General features: G+C 44.6%; 1 protein-coding gene across 1 annotated transcript in view; it reads right to left on the bottom strand.

Annotated features, from left to right (window-relative positions):
* Positions 1-375: 375 nt before the first annotated feature.
* Positions 376-24,408, bottom strand: part of gpat4 (glycerol-3-phosphate acyltransferase 4) — a 110,552-nt gene continuing 86,519 nt past the window's right edge. The window contains exons 9-12 of the mRNA XM_055661976.1: positions 19,989-20,074; positions 18,912-19,040; positions 9,037-9,116; positions 376-6,358 (exon numbers count right to left, since the gene is read on the bottom strand). Coding sequence (XP_055517951.1) covers positions 6,250-6,358; positions 9,037-9,116; positions 18,912-19,040; positions 19,989-20,074 — 404 coding nt within the window. The 3' untranslated portion in view covers positions 376-6,249. The remainder of the gene's footprint in view (positions 6,359-9,036; positions 9,117-18,911; positions 19,041-19,988; positions 20,075-24,408) is intronic.

The following is a 24,408-nucleotide window of genomic DNA, read 5'->3' as shown; positions in this document are numbered from 1 at the left end:
ACAGCAAGAGGTGACCAGGTGGACAGAGGAAAGGACTCAAAGCTGCCTTGAAAATGGCCTGTGTGAATCCTGACACATAATGTGGGGAATGGGGTAGGACATTGAGAGCCTCAGATCCATGGAGCAGGAGTACATGGAAGCCAAGAGGAAACAGTAACAGGAGCACACTGCCTCTCAAATGATTCTCCTGCCCACCCGCCAAGCACAGCCTGCCCCATCTGGGCTACAGGCTCCACATCAGTCACAACGGCTTGTGAAACGAGAGAAGGCAAGTCATCCTCACCCCCCAGACCACCAAAGGCAGCAAAGGACATCCAGTCCACTACAATAATGCAGGAAGCTCAGCACTGAGCAACAGAAACCATTTATTTTCTAACCTAGCCATGCCCTGGAGACAGCATGGAACACTTCTGCTTCATAATCCATGCCCGATAGCAGCGTACAATGGAATGTCCACAAGGATACATACGTCAAATTTGCATTCAACTTTCTGGTACATATAACAGTCATTCAATTTCCTATCTACAGAGATATGATAGGCCTGATTAGATGTTACAACAGTTCTCATACAGTATGGAAACAAGCCTTTCAGTCCAGAGTCTGTGCAGACCATCAACACACACATTTACACCAAGTCCATTTTATTCTTCTCATGTTTGCATCAACACGCCCCGGGTTCTACCACACATCTGCACACCTGGCCAATTAACCTACAAACCTCACATCTTTATGATCTTTGGATGTGGGAAGAAACTGGACCATCTGGGAGAAACCCATAGACTATACAGGGAGAACATGCAGACTCCACACAGACAGCATCCAAGGTCAGGATGGAACCTGGAGGTGTGAGCCAGCAGCTCCATGTGTTGTACAGGTCAGCATCCTGTGTTTTAATAGTTGCATTTATTCAGCAATCCATTTCCCCTTTTTGTGTTTCTACAGATCTTCATTGTGCTTTGGTTCTAAGCAGAGGGCATGGCTTTAAGGTGAGAAGGCATAGATAGGGTAGACAGTATGAACCTTTTACCCAGCATGGCAATGTCAAAGGCTAGAGGGTATGCCTTTAACGTGAGAGGGGCAAAGTTTAAAGGAGATGTGTGGGGCAAGTCTTGTTTACACAGGCGGTGGTGGGTGCCTGGAACACGCTGCCAGGGGGTGGTGGCAGATACAGTAGTGGTGTTTAAGGGGCGATTAGATATGCACATTGATATGTAGGGAATGGAGGGATAAATGAGTCTGATGAAGGGTTTTGATCTGAAACATTACCGATTCCTTCTCAACAGAGATGCTGCCTGTCCCGCTGAGTTACTCCAGCATTTTGTGTCTATCTTTGGAGGGAGATGGATCATGTGCAGACAGAGATTAATTTCATGGTCGGCATGGACATTGTGGGCCGAAGGGCCTGTCCGTGTGCTGTGCTGTTCTGTGTTCCAAGTTGAAGAGGCAAATCAAAAACTGTAAATGCTAACAATATTATTCTACTCCTGCAACAACCGTGGAAATAAAAACAGAGTCACAGGCCAATGACAAGTTGAATCATTTGGCACAAACATTCACTGGGTTTCTCTCCACAGACGTTGAACAGTTTCTGTTCATGCTTCAGATTTTCAGCTGTGATACACTGTACATTAGCTGACTAATCCTGGTGGCAGGGCAGCAGCTGAAGAGTGAGGCAAGGTGGTTTTTGGATATTAAGGGAATAAATGATACGAGGTCAGTACAGGAAAGTGGAGTTGAGGTGAAAGTCAGCCCCTATATTAAACTGTGTATTCCTGCCTCCATTTCTGACATGCTAGTGAGAACTAGGCTTCACAATTTACAGTATACTAACCATTTAGGCTTGAAATCAAACGTTTCCTAATTTTGCACTGAAACCTAAGTGAGAGGTTGTTAATGGTTTGGAGGACAATTAGAGCTTAGAGCTGGGAATATATATTTTGGCAAGAAAAATAAGAAAGGTATGTTATTTCAAAACTAAGATTTTTATAGGGCCAGAGCAGCAAAGAGCATAGGTAGATCACTTAAGGAACAGTGCGGGCTGATGAGTTGATGAATTGAAGTCACAAACCAGGCATTGGTGTTTGCTACGGTCAGAACCAAATATGTATAGTGATACTTGTACTGAACTGTATACAACAATGAATTTCAATGTACCTCAGTACCAGTAACAATAAAGTACCACTGAACTATTGAAGAAGTGGATGGCATAATTAATATTAGTTAGACTTGGGGTGATATTCAGCAGTCCAGGAGCATCTGTGAAGGGAGAAAACAGTTAACATTTAAGGTGTGAAGTTATTAAGTTCTACGAGCATATTTAGACCATTAAGTCTACTCCGCCATTCAATCATGGCTGATCTATCTTCCCCTCTCAACCCCATTCCCCTGCCTTCTCCTCGTAACCCCTCACACCCGTACTAATCTGACAATCTCCACCATAAAAATATCCATTGACTTGGCCAACACAGCTGTCTGTGTCAATGAATTCCACAGATTCACCACCCTCTGACTAAAGAAATTCATCCTCATCTCCTTTCTAAACGTACATCCTTTTATTCTGTTAAATCTGCTTACTGTTGTGATGAAAGACCGTTGACTTGAAATGTTAACAATATTTCTCCCCACAGATGCTGCCTGATTTGCTGAGAATTGTGTTTCTTCTGGTGGATATTCAGGAGCTGCAGTCTTTTAACTTTTCTATCAAATGGGCTGTTTAGAGGAAACTTTAAGTTGGAACCCGAAGATTAAAACCGCCCAAGGAGAAGTGAAAGAGGTGCTAGATAACAGGGTGCCAAATACTGCTCACATAGTGTGTCAGGGTGTATGAGGTCTTTGTGATGCGTGTCTAATGGATGCCTCCGTATCAAGGGCCGTGGGGGTGTACAAGAGCTGGATGAACATATACAGCTTTCTTGTCATTTGAATACACAAACAATATCTGTTGATTGTATTAAACTCCTGGAAGGATAGCTAGCTTGGTGGTGCAATCTTCTAAACTCCGAACTTGATAGGAACAGAGAACCGTTACATGAAATAAAGAGAAGTCACACCACTGTGTGTTCCTCCATCATCTTCCTTTATCTGTTCGAACCTATGGTTTGGATAGAAACAGGTAAAGAATTCACATATGCACAAGATATATCTTAAACAAAAAGATGCAGTTCAAATTGCAACATATTTTTCATCCTACATTACAATCTGTTCAAGTTTGTACACCAGCAAAAGATTACTCCTCTTGCCTCCTCATCCCGTCAACGTAACTCCAAAGACATTTAAGAATCACCCATTCCCTTTATTACAATGTTCAATGATAAACTTGTATTTACAGTTACATCACTCAGCTGGCCTTCCTTGTCCCCACACAGCCACCTCAGGACACGAGCTGAACGACTAGGCTGCAGCTCCACTGTTGCCTTGGTGAAATAGTTCATTCTCATTTATGTTCCCATATTTCTTGCAGTACGCAGTGGGAAATGAGGAGATATTGCACTAGAATGGTAGTGCCCTGAACTAGCTCCCTTCATGAAATTCTTTCACTCGGTTCAAATGGGCTTGTAGAATTGAGCGCAGCACTGTGCATGAATTCATTCAAAAATCCTGCTGGGATCACTCTCCTGGATGTGATCAGAAACTGACAATTGAGCAAAGCACTGAAAGGCCAACTGTGTCACCCCACATAAAACAGGAACGGGCCCTGTGGCCTATGATGTTTATGTCAAACATGATTCATGGCTTTAAGTTAACATTAAATAATTATGGGGGTTGAAATATCATCTATTTACTTCCATGATGAATAGGTACAGTAAGAAACAAAGCATCCAAACACATTATTTTGGGTTCTCACTTTCCTGTCTGGTCTGAACTGAACTTAAAATTCCACATCACATGAATTTCCCCAACTCACATCATTTGTATTTTGTCAAATTCTGGATTTTTCTTTTCATCAATAATTTTCTCCTTTCCCCTTCTTCTCGTTCTTTTGTCCATCTTCAGTGGCCTGGTGTTTACAATTGTGGGTTGGAAATGAAGCTCATTAACACTAATCCCATTTTATCCGTCAGTGAAACTCCATTCAACAAGTCCCAACTCAACTATAAACTGGATTGTTGCAGAAATTCAGATTCAAATGGGTGTTAAAATGATGATAGAAAAGCAAAGCAATTAGCAATCTTGCCTCCACCTAGTTGGTGATCAGCTGGAACCAGTCCAAGACAAAACGGGGCTATCTGAGCACATTGTCCTCGATAATCACTATCCCAAGGATCTATCAGTAATATCTGCTCATCTTTCAGCGCTCATCCTAACCTCCTCCACCTTGACCCTTGAGCATGTGCCATGTGGCACAGTAACAGCGTACATTGTCCTGGAATCCTTGTGTCCATTCAACACTCAGGTGTCCTGGGACACAACCAAACCCAGGGTGAGAACGTTCTTCTCCACACCCCTCACCCATCGTTACGGCCACACTTAACATGACTTGAAGATCACCACATGTGAAGCAAGCACAGTGTGTTTGAATATTCTCCACCAGGTCCCTGCTAGTAATGCCACTGATAGACCTGCATTTGAACATGTATCCGACTTAAGAACATATGAATTGGGAGCAGTAGGCCATTCAGCCCATCAAGCCCGGTCCAGCATTCCATAAGATCATGGCTGTTCGGATTATAGCCTCTTCCTGCCGTGGAACTGTCAGCTTTGATCCTCTTGCTCTCTACCTTGGCCTTAGAAACATTCAAATACATGTTCCATCACCTTTTGAGGATGAAAGTTCCAAAGCCTCAAGAACCTTTGAGAGAGGAAAACAAATCACCTCATCTTTTTCTTAAATGGGCAACCCCTTATTTTTAAATGATGATTGCCTATTCTAGCTTCTGCCACAAGAGGATATAAGGTTCAGTTGAGTCCAGTTTTGCCCATCCTGACTGCAGCATAATTGGTAGATGTCCTCCATATAGTGAGGGCAGGTCATCTCTACACCACACCCAACACAGAAGCACAAGCCACAAGATTTGTGGGAAGAGTGCTCAGCACAGAACACCAATGAACACATCCACCACTGTGCACTAAGCTATCCACATGGTATTTTGTGAGAAAAACTATGGTCAAATCTAACAGCTCAACGCAGCATAGGTCCATGAAATCAGACAGAAATGCCCAAGCCTTCTTATCTAAATTTGAATGGCTGAACGCTAACTCCTCCCAAGATCCCACCATGACTTACGCTGACATTTGTCCAGTTTGATTCACAGACTGACTTGAAGCACTTGATGACGCAGTGAAAGCACTGGCCTTGCTAGTAATAACACGGAAGACTGGTTCATGTCAAAGATTCCAAGACTGCTTCCAAAGTTTGAGTGGGAGACGGACACAAATCACTGCCGGCCTTGAATTGAAAATCTTTTGCACGAGGTGATATTTCAAAAACCCACCCAGACACTTGGGTCCTCACACTGTGAAATAGAATGACAGGATCAGCTGCCGAGGGGAAAGCATCAGGGACAGGACTGAAGCGTGTTTACAGGGGACTCTCTTTGTTATACGGCAGAATTTCCTTTGTCTTCTGAAGGAACAAAGCAAGCTCAACACAAAAACCAGTTTCCATCACACCTGTTTGCAGTCAAGGCAACTGTGGGGGGAGAGGCAACACTACTCTTTCTGGTTATAATGAAAAAGGCAGGTCCGCATCATTTTTTTTTAAAAAGGGTAAAAATAAGTAATGGCATGCAAGTACATATGTTAAAACAGGTGTCAAACTACAATGAGTACATGTGCATAGAGTCTCCATCAACACACCTCTTCTACCAACCATCCAAAGGTTTAGTATTTGTGTCCCTTCACCTGCCCTCCTCAACTGAAATGCCTCCGAGACCCTGTGCGCTAAAATACAAAGCTATGGCTACCTGTCCCAACTGGTCAGAAAATGGGCTTGGCCAAACCTGCGCCAGCCGCACAATCCCTTCCATCCTTGGTCGATCTACGTCATGTTTATTACTCTACCCCAACCCCAATCATAGACACATTGTTAATAGACATTTTCCAAGTCCGCTTCCTGATACAGACAGACAGTCCGGTCTCAGCGGGTTTCTTTCCACTGCATGATGATAAGATTTAAATTCCTCGATAAGACGGAAAGCAAAGTACTTGGGGAGCCTCTTGCCCGTTAGTTTAGTGTGGGCCGGAAGCCCAGCCAAGGACGTGCCACTCGACATCTGGCCTGGCAGTGGAATGAGTCACCCAGCGGTGGCTTCACGATCGGCTGCGGTCTTTGTGGCTCCCCACGATCATCCTGCTGTACAGTTTCTGCTGCTCCTCCTTGTACGTGTCCTTTACCTTTTCCCTTTTCAGGCCGCCGTCCCTGAAATGACCGCACAAGCCACGTCAATCCCCCAACCAGCACATCATGTTAAATCCTGGTCAACTACAGACCGAGGGAGGAACACAACATAATGTAGACTGTTCACCATGTACCAGCCTGCTCGGTGCCCATTCAAAACTATGGAGTCATCCAACAAAAGACACAGCGTGCAGGAGTAACTCAGCTGGTCAAGCAGCAGCTCTGGAGAACATGGATAGGTAACATTTCGGGTCTGGACCCTTCTTCAGTGATTGTAGTGGGGTCAGGAGGAGTGAGAAAGCGGGAAGAGAGGAGGGGACAGGACAATCCCACCAAGGATAGGTGGGGAGGAGGGGGGGGGGGGGAGGGTTGGCAGATAGTTGGACCACCAGATAGAGTGATGAATCTGTGGAATTCTTTGGATAGACCAAGTCAATGGATATTTTTAAGGTAGAGATAGATAGATTCTTGATTAGTACAGGTGTCAGGGGTTATGAGGAGAAAGCAAGAGAATAGGGTTAGGAGGGAGAGACGGATCAGCCATGATTGAATGACGGAGTAGATTTGATGGGCCAAATGGCCTAATTCTGCTTCTATCAGATGATCTTACGACGACAAGGGCCAGAGATGAATAGGCAGAAGACTGCGAGATAAGGATAGAGGAGGTGTGCATTGTGAGGAGGAAAGGGGGGGGGGGGGGGAGAGTGGGTTTGTCTGTTGAGGTGGGACACAGAAGAGGGTGGAAGAAAAGAAAAACGGTTGTTTGTAGGTAGACAAAAATGCTGGAGAAACTCAGCAGGTGAGGCAGCATCTATAGAGCGAAGGAAATAGGAAACGTTTCAGGTCGAGACCCTTCTTCAGACTGGTTTCAACCCGAAACCTTGCCTATTTCCTGCGCTCCATAGATGCTGCCTCACCCACTGAGTTTCTCCAGCATTTTTGACTACCTTCGATTTTCCAGCATCTGCAGTTCCTTCTTAAACAAGGTTTGTAGGTTAGTTACATAAAATTGGAGAATTCAATGTAAGATAGTAAGCTACCCAAGAGTTATTCGCCAAGCTGATATTTAAATAAAGCCCATTTTCCTTTGATTTCTCAAATATGTAAGCATTTAAATATACCAGCCATTCATAGATATCCCCGTTGCTTGATATTGCTTTTGATATTGCATCACAAAATCCCAGAGTATCATAAAGGACATTTCCCACCCCGGACACTCCCTGTTTGAACTGTTGCCGTCAGGCAGACGGTACAGATCTACAAGGACAAGGACGAACAGACTAAAAAACAGTTTTTACCCCACTGCTATAAAAGCACTAAATGTAGCCGCCAAGGAACGCAGGGGCGATACATACTAAGGGACTGTGGTACACTGTGAAATCGACAGGATGGAGGGTTGGGTGTTTATGCGTGCTATTTTCGCGATATTTATTTTAGTTGTTTATCTTTTAATATTTTATCTTGTATGTATCGTTAGCTTTTAGAAATGTTTGAATGGTGCACTGACTGGCTGACATTTTTAAATTTTGTTGTACATGGTTCATGTTACAATGACAATAAAGAAACTATTCTATTCTAGATACCAAGAATCCCAGATACGGGGTCAAACCGGGTTTGTCTATGTTCTGTCTAGGTTTCCTCCAGATATGCTCTCTTTGTTAAAGGGGTTGCAACATTTTGAAATTCTTTATCCCCAGTAGCTGTGGATTTTCAGTGTCAAAATCATTAATGATCAAGACTGTGTTTGACGGTTGAAGTACAATGGTGCCAAGGACATGATTTTAATGCATGGCAGGTAACTGAAATCTAACTCTAGACTCATCAACGTGTTTGATTCCTAACTACCTCTGAGGTACCTGGAGCTGGGCTAAAATATAAACCACAACACAACTAGGCTGTAATCGCCAAACCACCTGGGCACAATGAACAGCTTCTGCTGTTCAAAGATCAAGCAAAATTGGCTATTGATTGATTGATTGAAAGTCACAGAATGGAAACAGTCGCTTCAGGCCATGCCAACCATTCATCATCCATTCACACCAGATCCCTGTCATTCCACTTTCATATCCGTTCCTACACATTAACCTACAATGATTAACCTACAAACCCACCCATTTTGGGGATGTGGGAGGAAACCGGAGCACCCAGCAGAAATCCACATGGCCACGAGGAGAATGTGCAAACTCCACACGGATAGCACCCTAGGTCAGGATCAAATCTGGGTCTCTAATGCTGTGATGCAACGCTGTCTTACAGCGGCAGAAACCCGGGTTCGATCATGACTACAGGGTGCTGTCTGTATGTAGTTTGTACGTTTTCCCCTGTGACCACATGGGATTTCACGGGTCGCTCCGGTTTCCTCCCACAATCCAAAGATGTACCAGTTTGTGGGTTAATTCGCTTCAGTAAAATTGAAAATTGTCACTGGTGTGTCGGATAGAACGAGTATGGGGCGGTGCACAGACTCTGTGGGCCGAAGGGCCTGCTTCCACACTGTATCTCTAAAGTTTAAAGTCAAGTCTATCCAATAGTGTACGAAGGAGCTGCACTTTATAAATCGTTCTAAATGGGTCTGTTATAAGGAGTGTTTACTGTACATATTTAGAGAAGGGACATGTTTATGACATTGTGCATGTGATGTGATGGTCACAGCCAGTGCTCAACTCTACAGGGTAATATAACAGAAGAAATGTACTTACCACAGTAAATCTACAAGACCACCTTGTCTGGCAATCGCAGCTTTCACACGATTAGCAAACTGTACTGCAGCTTCACCTTCCTGTACAACAAATAAATAATTTCAGTACTCAGCAGGTCACAACGTTAGTTCACCAGGCATCCGTTAGTCTGGAAACAATGAAGCTGAAGCTAATGGCACCACTGAGCACATAATGTCAGCTCATCAATTACAATTCAGCTGATTAGAGAACAGCTCCTCTGTAAATTAGATGCAGCTAGCAACAAACACACCTATTACTGGAGATGCAATGAAGAAGAGCTTTGTGAGATAGGGAGGTACAGAGGAAAGGTTGCTGTAGGTAGAGGTGTGTAGGTGTCAGTACAATACCTTCACCTGTTCTGAGATATAGTAAAACATTCTGACATTACATGTTGAGCTATGTGGGGGTGTGGGGGAAACTTTTAAAATCTTTCCCCTGCACGGGAGACCCGACCTTTTCTTTGTCGGGTCTCCGTTGTCATTGGGGCTGCAACGTGGAGCGGCCTCCAGCAGGAACGACCTGGGGCTCCAGTCGCGGAGCTGCGGACTTACGTACCATCACAAAGCTGGCCGAGTCCGGAGTGTGTGGAGCGGTGGTGGCGCGCTGCTGGGACCCAACCCCCGGAGATTTGGAGGCTCCAACTGCAGGTCTGGCAGACAGGAACACCGGGAACCCGTGGGTCCCTGCTGGAAGACCGCTTTTCGGGGCTTCCGCAACGGCGACTTCTCCCGCCCGAGTTGCGGGGTCATAGATTACCTGGAGCGGGGCCTTACATCACCGCCCCGCGCGTCTTGGAATGGCTGGGGAACTTTGCTAGTGCCCGCCGGGGGCTCTAACAACAAGACCCGGAGCGTGGCCTTGCATCACCCGGCCTGGCTTTAATGGCCGCGGGATAATTACCATCGCCCGCTGGGGGCTTTGACTCTGACATCGGGGGGGAGAGGGGAGTGCAGGGGAGAGATACGTTTTGTCTGTGTAAATTGTGTTGTGTCTTGGGTCTTTTTCTTTTTGTATGTATGACTGCAGACACAACATTTCATTTGGACCTCAACGAGGTTCAAATGACGAATAAAATTGTATTGTATTGTATGTAATGAGGGTGGCACAGTGGCAGAGCTGCTGCTTCACAGCGCCGTAGACCCGGGGTCCATCTTGACATTGGGTGCTGAATGGGTGGAGTTTGAATGTTCTCACTGTGACTGCGTGGGTTTCCTCCCACATCCCAAAGATGTGCGGATTTGTTAGTTAATTGGCCTCTGTAAATTGCCCACTTCTGTGTAGGGGGAGTGGATGAGAAACTGGGATAATATAAAATTAGTGTGAACTGGTGATTAAACAGGACAGATTTCTGCTTTCCCAAAGTAAAAATGTACCGAGCCCATTTAATCCCATGTGCTGCTCCAGACAACAAATGGAACCAGGAACTAGAAGCTGGTCTCTGTATTTGAATTGTCTGCTAATTTAGTACTGATAAGTTCTGCATTGCACAGAGTACACCCTGTAGGCAGATAATCAATCCAGATTGCATTAACAAACAGATACATCTCTTGTTCCTGATAGGTTTGAACTAGTATTGACGCTAGATGTTGTGATGGAGCATGATGGAAGTTTGAAAACTATCAACCCATTCACACAAGAGCAAGAACAGCTGATTAAAAACTACACCCATCACCTCAAGGTGAAAAGACTTGATTGGTGAAGGGCCAATATCTAGAGCTGGCCAGGATGGCTTGGCAGATAGCACTATCATTGATTAACAAGAGGTCACTGAAGTGGAGAGGTTTCAGCTACATTTTAGTTTCATTTAGAGGACAAGCTTGGAAACAACACTGACCAGTGATCCCCACACACTAACACTACCCCACACACACTAGAGACTATTTTACATTTATACCAGGCCAATTAACCTACAGACCTGTACGTCATTGGAGTGTGGGAGGAAACCGAAGATCTCGGAGAAAACCCACGGGGAGAATGTACAAACTCCGTACAGACAGCACCCGCAGTCATGATCAAACCCGGGTCTTTGGTGCTGTAAGGCAGTAGCTCTACTGCTCTGCCCCAATGCACATCGATGTCCATTCCCCAGGGAAAAGGAGAGAGAAACTAAAGCTAGACCAGAGAGAGAATAGTGCAGAAAACAAAAGCAAGTGCCGAATACCAGGTTGTTAGCAGAAGGGAGAAACGGGCTGATTGCTGAAAGTACAAATATGAACTTTAAAAGGTGGAGGCATGAGAAACAATCGAGACGATATACAACTGCAACATTCTAGACTAGTTGATGCAGCACAGACAGATTTGAAAAGGTGTCACACAATAGTTTGTCATCAAGACTGAAGGACAAGGAATTCTCAAGGCTGCAGCAGAAAAGATTGAACATCAGCCAAGTAACAGTAAGTAACAGTAGAAGACAGAGTGCTGGAGTAACTCAGCGGTCAGACAGCATCTCTGGAGAACATGTATAGATATTTTGGGTCGGGACTCTTCTAGCATGCTGCCTGACCCGCTGAGCTACTCCAGGACTCTTCTTTTGCCGTTCCTTGTTTCCACAGAAAACAGTGGTAGTTTTCTCAGTTCTCATATGATGTAAAAGGCCATTCAGCCCACTGAATCTATGCTGGTTCATTGCCGGCTGCTTCCGTGCCTGCCCATTTCAATGCCATTTCTCCATTTATTTCCCTGTAAATCATTTACTCACATGCCCAACTCCTGCTGATTTATTACCAGCCACTGGGGATGATTTACAACAAGCAACCTGCCAACCAGAATGTCAATTGGAATGATCCCAGTGATGATTGGATTAACATAGGATGAGCTTTTAACAGCACTGACTTGTACTCCCTGGCGTTTAGAAAGATGGGGGGGATCTCATTAAAACTTATCGAGTAGTGAAAGGCCTGGACAGAGTGGATGTGGACAGGATGTTCCCACTAGTGGCAGAGTCCAGGACCAGAGGGCACAGCTTCAGAATAAAAGGACGTACCTTTAGAAATGAGGAGATGAGGAGAAATGTATTTATTCAGAGAGTGGTGAATCTATGGACTTTATTGCCACAGACAGCTGTAGAGGGCAAGTCATTGGGTATTTTTAAAGCGGAGATTGATAGGTTCTTGATCAATAAGGGTGTCAAAGGTTATGGGGAGAAGGCAGGAGAATGGGGTTGGGAAGCATAGATCAGGCGTAGATTCGATGGGCCAAATGGCCGAAATCTGCTCCTATGACTTATGAACATATAAATAGATACAGATAGCACAAAAACTCGTGGTGTTGTTGATAGTGAAGAAGGTTGTCAATGATCTGCAAGATATAGATCAGTTACCGATGCAGTACAGGCTGAGAAATGGCAGACGGAATATAATCTGGACAAGTGTGAGGTTTAGCACTTTGGCCAATCAAATTGAAGAGGGAATGAAACAGTAACTTGCAAGAGATTTGAAAGCATTGATTTACAGAGAGATCTAAATCCATAACTCCCTGAAAGGGGCAGTTCAAGTGGATGGGGTGGTAAAGAAGACTTTTGGTATATTTGCCGTTATTGGTCGGGGCACCGACCGAATATATGTTCAGAAATCACGTTGCAATTTCATGGGCGGCACAGAGGCGCAGTGGTAGAAATGCTGCCTCTCAGCACCAGACACCCAGGTTCAATCCTAATCTCAGGTGCTGTCTTTAGCATGTTCTCCCTGTGACCACCTGGCTTTCCTCCGGCTGGTCAGTTTCCTGGTCTCCTCCCACATCCTAAAGACCATATAACCATATAACCATTACAGCACGGAAACAGGCCATCTCGGCCCTACAAGTCCGTGCTGAACACCTTTTTTTTCCCTTAGTCCCACCTGCCTGCACTCATACCATAACCCTCCATTCCCTTCTCATCCATATGCCTATCCAATTTATTTTTAAATGATACCAACGAACCTGCCTCCACCACTTCCACTGGAAGCTCATTCCACACCGCTACCACTCTCTGAGTAAAGAAGTTCCCCCTCATGTTACCCCTAAACTTCTGTCCCTTAATTCTGAAGTCATGTCCTCTTGTTTGAATCTTCCCTATTCTCAAAGGGAAAAGCTTTTCCACATCAACTCTGTCTATCCCTCTCATCATTTTAAAGACCTCTATCAAGTCCCCCCTTAACCTTCTGCGCTCCAGAGAATAAAGACCTAACTTATTCAACCTATCTCTGTAACTTAGTTGTTGAAACCCAGGCAACATTCTAGTAAATCTCTTCTGTACTCTCTCTATTTTGTTGACATCATTCCTATAATTGGGCGACCAAAAGATTTGCAAGACATGCAGATTTGCAGGTTCATTGGCCTCCCTAAAATTGCCCCTCATGTGTAGGGAGTGGATGTAAAAGTAGGATATCGTAGAACTAGTGTGAATCAGTGATCGATGGTCAACATAGACTCAGTGGGCCGAATGGCCTGTTTCCAGCTGGGGCTTTGAACATAGGTTACGAGTCATAGGTTACGAGCCTGGAAACTGACCCTTCTGTTCATCTTACCCACACTGGCCAACAGCTGCACTGCCTGCGTTTTGTCCATATCCCACCAGACCTGCCCTTTTCATGTACATGTCTAACTGTTTCTTAAACTTTGCGATAGTCCCAGCTTCAACTACCTCCTCTGGCAGCTTGTTCCATACATCCACCACCCTTTGTGTGATAGTTACCCCTCAGATTCCTATTAAATCTTTTCCCCTTCATCTTGAACCTATGTCCTCTGGTCCTCGGTTCACCTATAGGCAAGAGACTCTGTGCATCTACCCGATCTATTCCACTCGTGATTTTATACACCCTCTATAAGATCACCCCTCATTAAAGGACTCTTAAAGATAGCGGAGTCAGGGGATTTGGGGAGAAGGCAGGAACGGGGTACTGATTGGGGATGATCAGCCATGATCACATTGAATGGTGGTGCTGGCCTACTCCTGCATCTATTGTCTATTGTCATTCTCCTGCGCTCCAAGGAATACAGACCCAGACTATTCAACCTCTCCCTACAGCTCAGACCCTCTGGTCCTGGCAACATCTTTGTAAATCTCCTCTGTACCCTCTCCAGCTTGACAGCATCTATCCTATAACATGGTGCCCAGAACTGAACACAATATTCTAAATGCGGCCTCACCAACATCTTATACAACTGCAACATGACCTCCCAACTTCTATACTCAATACCTTGACTCAATGAAGGCAAACGTTGCAGAAGCTTTTTTGACCACCCTATCTACCTGCGACTCCTTCAAGGTACCATGCACCTGCACTCCTAGATCCCTCTGCTCTACATCACTGCCACAGCCCAACCATTCATTGTGTAGGTCCTGCCCTTGTTAGACTTCCCAAAATGCAACACCTCACATTTCTCCGTATTAAATTCCATCAACCATTCATCAGCCCAGCTGGCCGATCGATCAAGGTCCCGCTGCAATCGTTCACAACCATCTTCACTATCTGCAAACTCACCCACTTTTGTATCATCAGCAAACTTGCTAATCTTGCCATGTTTGTTCTCATCCAAATCATTGATATAGATGACAAACAGTAACAGGCCCAGCACCAAACCCTGAGGACCACTAGTCACAGGCCTCCAATCCAAGAAGCAACCTTCCACTACCACCTTCTGCTTCCTTCCATGGAGCCAATGTTCTATTTCCTGTGGTTATGGTACAACCTTGCATATTTCTGGTATCGTGTTCAAGAAGGAACTGCAGATGCTGGAAAATCGAAGGTAGACAAAAATGCTAGAGAAATTCAGCAGGTGCGGCAGCATCTATGGAGCGAAGGAAATAGGCAACGTTTCGGGCCGAAACCCTTCTTCAGACTGAAGAAGGGTTTCGGCCAGAAACGTTGTCTACTTCCTTCGCTCCATAGATGCTGCCGCACCCGCTCATATTTCTGGTATCACCACATGATCATATTACATAATATATGGGTTGAATGCACAGTCTTTTACCTACGGTAGGGGAATCAAGAACCTATAGGTTTAGGGGAGAGGGACAAGTGAGAGGGGCAAGATTTAATTGGAGCCTGAGAATCAACATTTTTATTCAGAGTCATACAGTACGGAAACAGGCCCTTTGGCCCAACTTATCCACGCTGCCCAAAGACACTACATCTATGCTGTGCCATCTGCCCACGATGAGCCCATATCTCTCTAAATCTTTCCTATCCATACCCACCATCCAGAGGGATTGATAAGGGATAGAAGGCCAGGGACTGTGAGCTGGAAAGATGGGAATTTAGATGGGTCCTTAATGGTTGGCATGGAGGTGGTATGGTGTACAGCCTTTGTCCATGACCACCCAGAAGGTGGAGGGTTTATTTGGAATAAACTGCCAGAGGAGATAGTTGAGGCAGGTACAGTAACAACACGTAAAAGACACTTTGACAGATACAAGATAAGAAAGATTTAGAGGGATATGGGCCAAATGCGGGCAAATGTGACGAGCTTAAATGGGGGTATCTTAGTCAGCATTGATGTTGGGCTGGTGGGCCAGTATTTGTGCTGTATGGCTCTCTGACTGCCCTGGAGAGGATACAGAGGACACTCACCAGGATCATGGGTGGAAATCCCTGAGGGGGGGGGGGGGGGGGGGGGGGGGGAACACACACACACACATCCCTCCCATGTTCGGAGAGGTGGGGGACAATCCTCCCCTCGTTTTGTAATCCGGATTTTGAAATTCGGTGAAAAAAATCTATTAAAATCTCTGCTTTCCGCGAGACAGTAGGGGTGTCACTGTTAAGCACTTGTTAAATGTTATTTATCACATTTACATCGTATTAACATGATGTGTCACCAATTGACCTTCAAGTATTACTGAAGGTATTCACGGAGAATTTCTTAAAACTGTCTGATGCGGGTACAATTACCATTTGAACTAATTGGTTGTAGTGATGGATTCTTAGTTTCTTGGTCCTCCAAAATATTCCAAATGGAATTTAAACTGGAGGTGGATGGGAAAGATTTAAACAGGTATCGGATTTAAATGGGTCAGGTCATTAAGGGCTCCGGTCGAACGGTTTTCCTGGCCGGCTTGCAGGTAAGTCCCTCATTCACGGTCACACGTTATATAGCTTTTTATTCCCCATCTCTCTCTCTCTCTCCCCCTCCAAGGTTGGTACTTCTGTTTGCCTTTATTTGCTTCAGTTTTATTTGTTTAAGTGTTATTTATCACATTGTAGCTTTTGAAAGATTCAAGCGGGTATCAGACACTTTCTAAGGGGTGAATTGGCCCGTTCGCGGGGCCTTTCATCGCCTGGCGTGGCTTAAAATTAAACTGCAGCATCGAGGCGATCGAGGCTCCCGATGTTGAAGCCCGATTTTAAGCCGTGCCGGGCGATGAAAGGCCCCGCGAACGGGCAGATTCAAGCCCCACGATTCAGGGCGGACGAAGCTGCTGTTGCTGGAGTTCGGAGTCAGTCAACAACCTGGTCAGCTCCCAATGTTACCGTCCACGGAGCTCATGGCCAAAGCCTCCAAAGTCTCGCGTGTGTGTGCAGGTGTGCGCGCAGCCACCAAGAAACTGCGCCCCAAATTGTGTCTCCCCCGCCCCCCCATGTTTTGATAGGGATTTCCGCCCCTGACCAGGATAATGTCTGGAATTAGAACATTTCAGTTATAATGAGACTGGATAGGTGGGATTAGCTTTTTTTGGAGCAGAGGGGGCTGAGGGGGACAAAAGCAAATTTCCACAGAATTAAGAGGATCATAGCTAAGGTAGACATTCAGAATTGTTTTCCCACAGAGCGGAAGTGTATAAAACCAGAGGATGTAGGATTAAGCAGAGAGGAGGTGTGTAGCAGAGGAGGGACCAGAAAGTTTTATTTTCATCCAGGCAGATTTCACAAAAGATGTCGGTAAGCATTGAAATGTTAAGGCAGAGAAGGTCAAGAACCATCAGCTGGATAGATGGGAATATAGATGGATCCTCAACGGTTGGCATGGAGATGGTGCGGTGTGCAGCCTTTCTGTGTGTAGTATTACCATGACTCATTTGGAAAGAATGCTATCCAGGGTTAAGTGATGGGACTATATACATTCTTCTTTTAGTTAGGTGACATAGGCATTGCAAACATTAACATTTCCTATCAAAAAGTAAGTACTTTGTGCTTGCCAAACTGGAATTGATGAGAGATGTGTGTAATGTATAATTTTTTATGTGACAGACTGAGGAATATGAGTTGTAAAGAGAGCTAGGGAAATAACTTTGTAAATACACTAGTTAGAACATAGTCAGACTTGTTTGGGGATTAGGCACCAGCACTTTAAAGATGCAGATTTCAAACTTAGGGTCTAGAACTTCTGCAGCTGAAAAGGATCAATGGAGATTCAATTAATATTTCTCAAACAGTGATGGTTTTTGATAGAGACTAAAGGGAAAGTGAAGATAGATACAAAATGATGGAGCAACTCAGCGAGTCAAGGAGAATCTGTGGAGAATAGGAATAGGTGACAATTTGGGTTAAAACCCTTCTTCACATTTGCAGTCTGAAGAAGCGTTCTGACCCGAAACGTCATCTATTCCTTCTCTCCAGAGATGCTGCCTGTCCCGCTGAGTTACTCTAGCATTTTGTGTCTATCTTCGGTATAAATCAGCATCTGCAGTTCCTTCCTTAAGATTGCCTATATTTAAAATAGACAAGAAGAACTGAATATTTGAAAAAGGAACGTCCATCCGTACAAATGGATAGTGTGTTTTAAAGAAAAATCTAATTGACAATTCAAAAACACAGTTGATAGATTACTTAGTAAGGAAGATAGCCACAAGTTTAAACTTGCATCACGCGCAACATGCTGATAATAATTACAAAATTGAGATACAAAAAATGTAAAAGTACTTTGACTTGTCTCTGCGAGAGGAATTTAACTACCAAATACCAGTTAGAGCTCATAAATCCCAAAATAAAAAAACACTTAATCTGTTCATACAATCATGCCTTCTCCTTTACTCCATTAATTTGTACTAAGCTGAACAGACTTGTGTACCAAATGTTCACTATTGTACAGAACTGTGGTCATGGATAGGGAGGCTTCAAACAAATTCATGGAGCCATTAGGGCCAGGGCAATGAGGTAGGGGTATAAGACTACACCTCAGTCTGAAGAAGGGTCCCATGCCGAAACGCCACCTATCCATGTTCTCCAGAAATGCTGCCTGACCCCGCGGAATTACTCCAGCACTTTGTGCCTGTTTTAGTAAACAAGCATCTGCAGTTCCTTGTATCCCCAAGAAAACCTGCACCATGTCTGTTGATGCTGAACATCCTCAGCTCATGGACAACTCATGGAGGGGTTATGTGACGAACGTTGGAGAATCGGGTTGAAACGGAAAGGTAGATCAGCTATGATTGAATGGTGGAAAAGACTTGATGGGCCGAATGACCTAATTCTGCTCCTCGAACTTATAAACACACTTTATTGGCGCTATAAAGCAAATTCGGCATTTCAAGTGAGGACAGTAAAAAAAAAAATCTACTAAAACATTAAAACGGTAAAAAGTTGCAACAAGACAATTTGCAGAAGAGGGCGACACAGTAGCACAGCGGTACAGTTGCTGCCATACAGCGCCAGAGACTCAGGTTCCATTCTGACAACAGATGCTTGTCTGTACAGAGTTTATACATTCTCCCCGTGACCTGCATGGGTTTACCTCCCACACTCCAAAGATACAGGTTTCCAGACTAATTGGCTTGGTAAAATTGACCCCAGTGTGTGTAGGATAGTGCTAATGTGCCGGGATTGCTGGACAGTACGGACTCGGTGGGCCGAAGGGCCTGTTTCCGTGCTGCATCTCTAAACTGAAATAAACAGAAAATATCATTCCCTTCCTTCAGATACAAAACAAGTTGTTACCTTGCGTGTCATTGGCGGCAGGTACCATACACTGCAGACAATCGCCCAGCTGGTCATCATCCTCAGCAGGTAGTTCACCATTCCATACTTGCTGCTGTTCCAGAAGGCTTCTCCAAACAGAGGATCATACTGGCAATAAAAGCACAATACAGGGGGTGGATGATGGCAGGGTGTCAAAGCAACAGGGTTCATCTGGACAATTAATTTAATACCTATCCTTTCAAACCATATCTCATGGCATGGGTTTTCCTTTTGACAGTAACTCACAGAAAAAAAAATGAATAATTTGACACTGATAGTGCCATGGTTTTGGTCTTCATATTTAAGGAAAGATACTCATAGACTGGCGACAATGCAGAGAAAGTTCACTTGGTTAACTCCCGGGATATAGAGATTAATGTATGAAGAAAGGTTGCAGAGTCATGCTACACAGAAAAGGCCCTTTGATCCATCGAGTCGACACATACTGCCAACCACCTACATAAAAACCAGTCCTTCATTAATCCCGTTATTTTTATTCATCCCATATTGTCTTCAACTCCCCCCAGATTATTCCACTCACCAACAGACTCAGGGCAATTTGCAGTGGCTTATTAATCAACCAACCCGCATATCTTTGGGGTGTGAGAGGAAACCAGCGCACCTGGAGGAAACCCACATGGCCACAGGGAGAAGGTGCAAACTCCACCTAAGATCAGGGTTGAACCTGAAACTCAGGCACTGCGAGGCATTCGTTCCACCAGCTGCAGCGCTATGCCATCCCAGAGCTGGTGGTGCCTCTATGTAAAGCGGTAGAGAAGAATGGGATGTGATCTTAGATATAAGATTGAGTGCAATCACATGGTAGATACTAAAAGTATTTCCCCCCTATGGGCTTATCTAGACGTAGGCAGCACAGCTTCGGACTAAGGATGAGAAGTTTTATTTTCAGGGTGCTGTGCATGTTTGGAATTCTTTACCCAAAGAGCTGAGAAGATGAGTCTTTGAATATATTCAGAGCTGACACACACACACGTGATACAGACACTACAGGGGAGTCAAGAGGTCTCAACAAGATACATGAACAACTAGCCTTACCTTGATGGCAACAGGGTGGACAGTGGCTCCAATTTCAAAGCTGCCCTTCTTGAACATCATAACAGAGGTATTGTTGATGCAAGTTCCTGTGGAGAGGGAGAGCGGAGAGGGAGAGGGAGAGTAAGGCTGCAGTGTTGCAAGCTTGGATTCACACAGGGCAGAGACGGTTTACGTAACACACTTACACATTATCATATCTCACTAATGCAGGGGTCTCCAAACAATGGCCCGCGGGCCACATCCGGCCCACCATGAGATTTTATCCGGCCCGCAGCAAGCTCTTAACACGTTCCGTGTGGCGAGCTATTTAGCGGGTTCTGTGGTAGCGCAGCTTTAGAGGTACAGTGCGGAAACAGGCCCTTCGGCCCATCGGAGCGATGTCCGTACACACTAGCACTATCCTAATGCTAATATATGAGGTGATGATGCAAACCCTGTCTTCCACGGTTGGCATTTTATTTGGATTGGGGCATCAAGTCCCCTATCATGTCTCCGTGTACATCCTGCATCAATTGGGTGATATTTTCCCTGAGCCCCTTTCCTGCCGCAGCATCATATCCCCTGATTCTCTGTGTATCTACAGTTCTATGGAGTTAGCTTGAATATAACCAGCCTGAAACCTTCACTGTCCTCTTGGGGAGAGATTCAAAAGATTCTCTTTCTCCTGGTGATAACTGTCTTCTTTGTCCTGGCTAGCCCATTCATTTTATTGCAACGGTTCTGGACACTCCAGCCAGGGGAAATATCAACAACACATCCACCCTGTCCAGCCCTAGTTAGATACATGTACATTTTAGTGAGGACACCTCACCATTTCTAAACTCTGGACAGTAGATGCCTTATAAGACAAACCAGTTACTCCTGGAGACACAAGATACTACATTGGTTGGAATCTCATGCAAAACAACCGACAGCTGAAGGAACACAGGACCAAGGACATTTATTGTCACATACACCAATTGGTGCAGTGAAATTTGAGTTACCATGCAGCACACAAATAAGATAACACAACATTTTAGAATTTAACATGAAACATAAAAAACATCCCCCCAAAGCGGAGTCAACGTTTCCCACTGTGAGGGAAGGCACCAAAGTCTTCACCAGTCCTCTTCCTCTGTTCACCCGTGGTTGGGGCCTATTGAGGCCTCCGCAGTCGCCGCTACCGGCCCGATGTTTCAGGCCCTCGGACAGAAGAACACTCAGCGGCCAGGAGCCTCCGAATCCTTCGCTTCCTACCGGAGACCGCGGCTTCAGAAGTCCACGGCTCAGAACTCAGCAGGTCAGGGATTTCGCCCCACTGATGCTGTCCGACCCGTTGAGTTCTTCTCCATAAACTCTCCATAGTCGCATTTGCAGGATATTGGTCCCCCTCCAGTCCTGATGTAACCCATCACTTGTGTACAGGGATGACCTGCTCCAAATGAGATCCCAACGGTCCAAAAATCCGACTCCTTGCTTCCTGCACCAACTACTCAGCCTCACCTCACTGGGAGTAATCCAGAGATCATTACCCTGGAGGTCTTGCATTTTAAATTTTAGCCCAGCTACCTATATTCACTTTGCACGTACGTCATTTGTGCCAATGTGCACAATTACTTTTTGCTGTTCCTCCATCCCATTGAGAATGTTCTTGGTTCTTGGTTTCTTGGTCCTACAAAATATTCCAAATTTGGCCACTTGGATCCTAGCACCAGGGAGGCAACACAGCCACCTGGAGTCTTGTTCGTGGCCACACAATCTCCTGACTATCCCACTAACGAGTCCCCTACTATAATCTCTTTGTCTGAATTCACGCTTCCCTGCCTTGGAGCCAGACCTGGTGCTACATTAGATGTGGCCCTTGTGGCTAAGGGGATCAGGGGGTATGGAGAGAAGGCAGGTATGGGATACTGAGTTGGATGATCAGCCATGATCATACTGAATGGCGGTGCAGGCTCGAAGGGCCGAATGGCCTACTCCTGCACCTAATTTCTATGTTTCTATGTTTCTACATTGCTTGAACAGTTAAAAGTATTCATAAGGGTATGCACAAAAAGCTGGAGTAACAGCGGGTCAGACAGCATCTCTGGAGAAAAGGAATAGATGACATTTCGGGTCGAGACCCTTCCTCAGTAGGGATCCACTTGTTTTCAAGAAGGGCCACAGGGGATCTCTGCTTTGGTCTCTGCTCTGGTGCATCAATAGTTGAATGAGTAATGTATTGGTACACAATACTTCAGGTATGGTCTCACCAAGAGGATGTAAAATCCTAAACAACTGGGCTACTTTTCTATAAATCTAGATTTGGGCACGAGTAATGAATTAGACCAGATGGATGCAATAACTGTGCATGCAAGAGCCGTGCTGGCACTGTAGGTGTTAAGGTCCAACTCAGGACACTGTTTAAGTTTGTACTTCTAAGGTTCCCCACATTTCTTTATAACATCCCAAAGTCACAAGATGTTTTCTTCTACCAGACTTAATGTCTCCTCCCCCCTCCCCCTCCCCCACCTTATCTAACCGATTACTAATACGGTGAAACAGGAGTCCACTGGCTCCATCATGACAGTGCTGTCCAATCAGAGGCATAGAGTTATGTAGTACGGAGGCAGATCTTTCAGCCCAATCATCTCTGCCCAGTTGGTACTCATCCATTAGTTTAATCTTCTTCTTTCACCATTGCCCTGTGATTCGGGCGACACGGTGGCGCAGCGGTAGAGTTGCTGCCTAGCAGTACGATCCCGACTATGTATGTAGGCTGCCTTACAGCACCAGAGCATCTGCCCTACCCCGTGTCCGGCGCTACGGGGGCGGGTTTAATCCCGACTAGGCTGGCAATCGAAAATGTTCAGCCTAGTAAATCTCGGAAAATCACTGACGGTCGCAGTTTTATTAGTTTTTATGGCCTGTGTAAAATAGTTATCCATCTCTAAACCCGGGACCTTTTATAAAGCAAACAATGGCCTTTTTTTACTCCGTATAGGTAGCGAGTAGTAATTTTGGGCTCTTTATCTAAAAATGCAGCGCAATAACTAAACCAGCGCACAGGAACCCACTTGTCCCAATAACACTGGCCTAGATGAAATAGATTTAAAAATCATGTTTTAATATTTGGAATATTATTTGGGGGCTATCGCTGGTGGATAGATGTTTAGATCAGTACACGGTGGGGTAACTAACTAATTATATGCTTTAATTTCAGGCCTAAGATTCCGTGCTTTCTATGATAACTTTTCATTCAGTTCTCTTAAAAGAAGGTTATGGGCTTTTGACTGTCCACGATCACAGCTTTTATGTTATGTCCATAGAAAATCAACAATTTCCGAGTATGAAAATGGACATAACTTTCTCTATTACTTGAGATATGAAAGTGACCAGGTGTCAAATGTTATTGATAAATCTATAAATCGAAAATTTTGTAACCTAGATATGGGTGCTGTTTACGATTGCGTATTCCCGAGATCTTCATTTCATATAAAAGTCAGTAAATAAATAATTCTAATTTCATACTTGGCAAATTTAGGCATGCTGCTATTGACTCACAATTCAAATTATTCCCATCAACCATATAAGCTAGAATACTTCTATGAGATGCATAGAGGGTGATATGGCAAAAAAGGGTAGTTTGCATGAAATCCAAACGGTTCAATGTAACACGCCTCCTTACAGTATAATGAAGGGGGCAATTGAGAAAGTAAAGAGTGCAAATAAAAACATTGTCAAAGCCAAAGTCTTTTGTATGTGTGTGGAGGCTGTTGATCCAAAGTTGGCTCAGTGGCAGGAAGCAAAGAAACTTCAAAATAAAGGCAGGGTGTTTTAGTGAGTGGCACCCTGCTACCAGTGGGGGGCCACAGGGTCCAAGTCTTGGTCCTTTTGCTGTTTGTAGTATGTATTAATGATTGAGATTTAAGGGGCACGATAATGAGGTCTGTAGATGATACATAAATTGTCATACGATAAACAATGAGGAAAAAAGATGTATGCAGCAGGAAACTAGATGTTTATTCAGTTCAGCAAAGCAGCAAATGAAATGTAATCCAGAGGCATGTAGTAATATAGCAGGGGATGTTCAATATGGCAGTAGAAGATGTAACAAGTCCATGTGCATGTGTTTTATCTGCACATTTTTTGTAGATATTTTCCTTTCTCTTTTTTCCATTACCCATTGTACTTGTGTTTGGTTTGGGTGTACTGGTTTGGTTTGTGTATGGTGTGACTTGAGAGTATGGCAGACAAGACTTTCACTGTGTCTTGGTACACATGATAATAATAAGCTAATGCTAATAAATGATTGCATGATGAAAAAATCATGGAATGCCTGCCCAGCGATCAATCCTTCATCCTGCGGCAGGTCAAGAAAGTGGATAAAAATGTGTGGAAAGTGCTCCTTTTTAGCCGAGGTGCAAATAGAGAAAAAAGGGAAGTTATGCTAGAACGATAC

This window comes from Leucoraja erinacea, chromosome 35 (assembly GCF_028641065.1).
Source record: "Leucoraja erinacea ecotype New England chromosome 35, Leri_hhj_1, whole genome shotgun sequence".
NCBI lineage: Eukaryota > Metazoa > Chordata > Chondrichthyes > Rajiformes > Rajidae > Leucoraja > Leucoraja erinaceus.
This window is presented reverse-complemented; position numbering and strand designations above follow the sequence as displayed.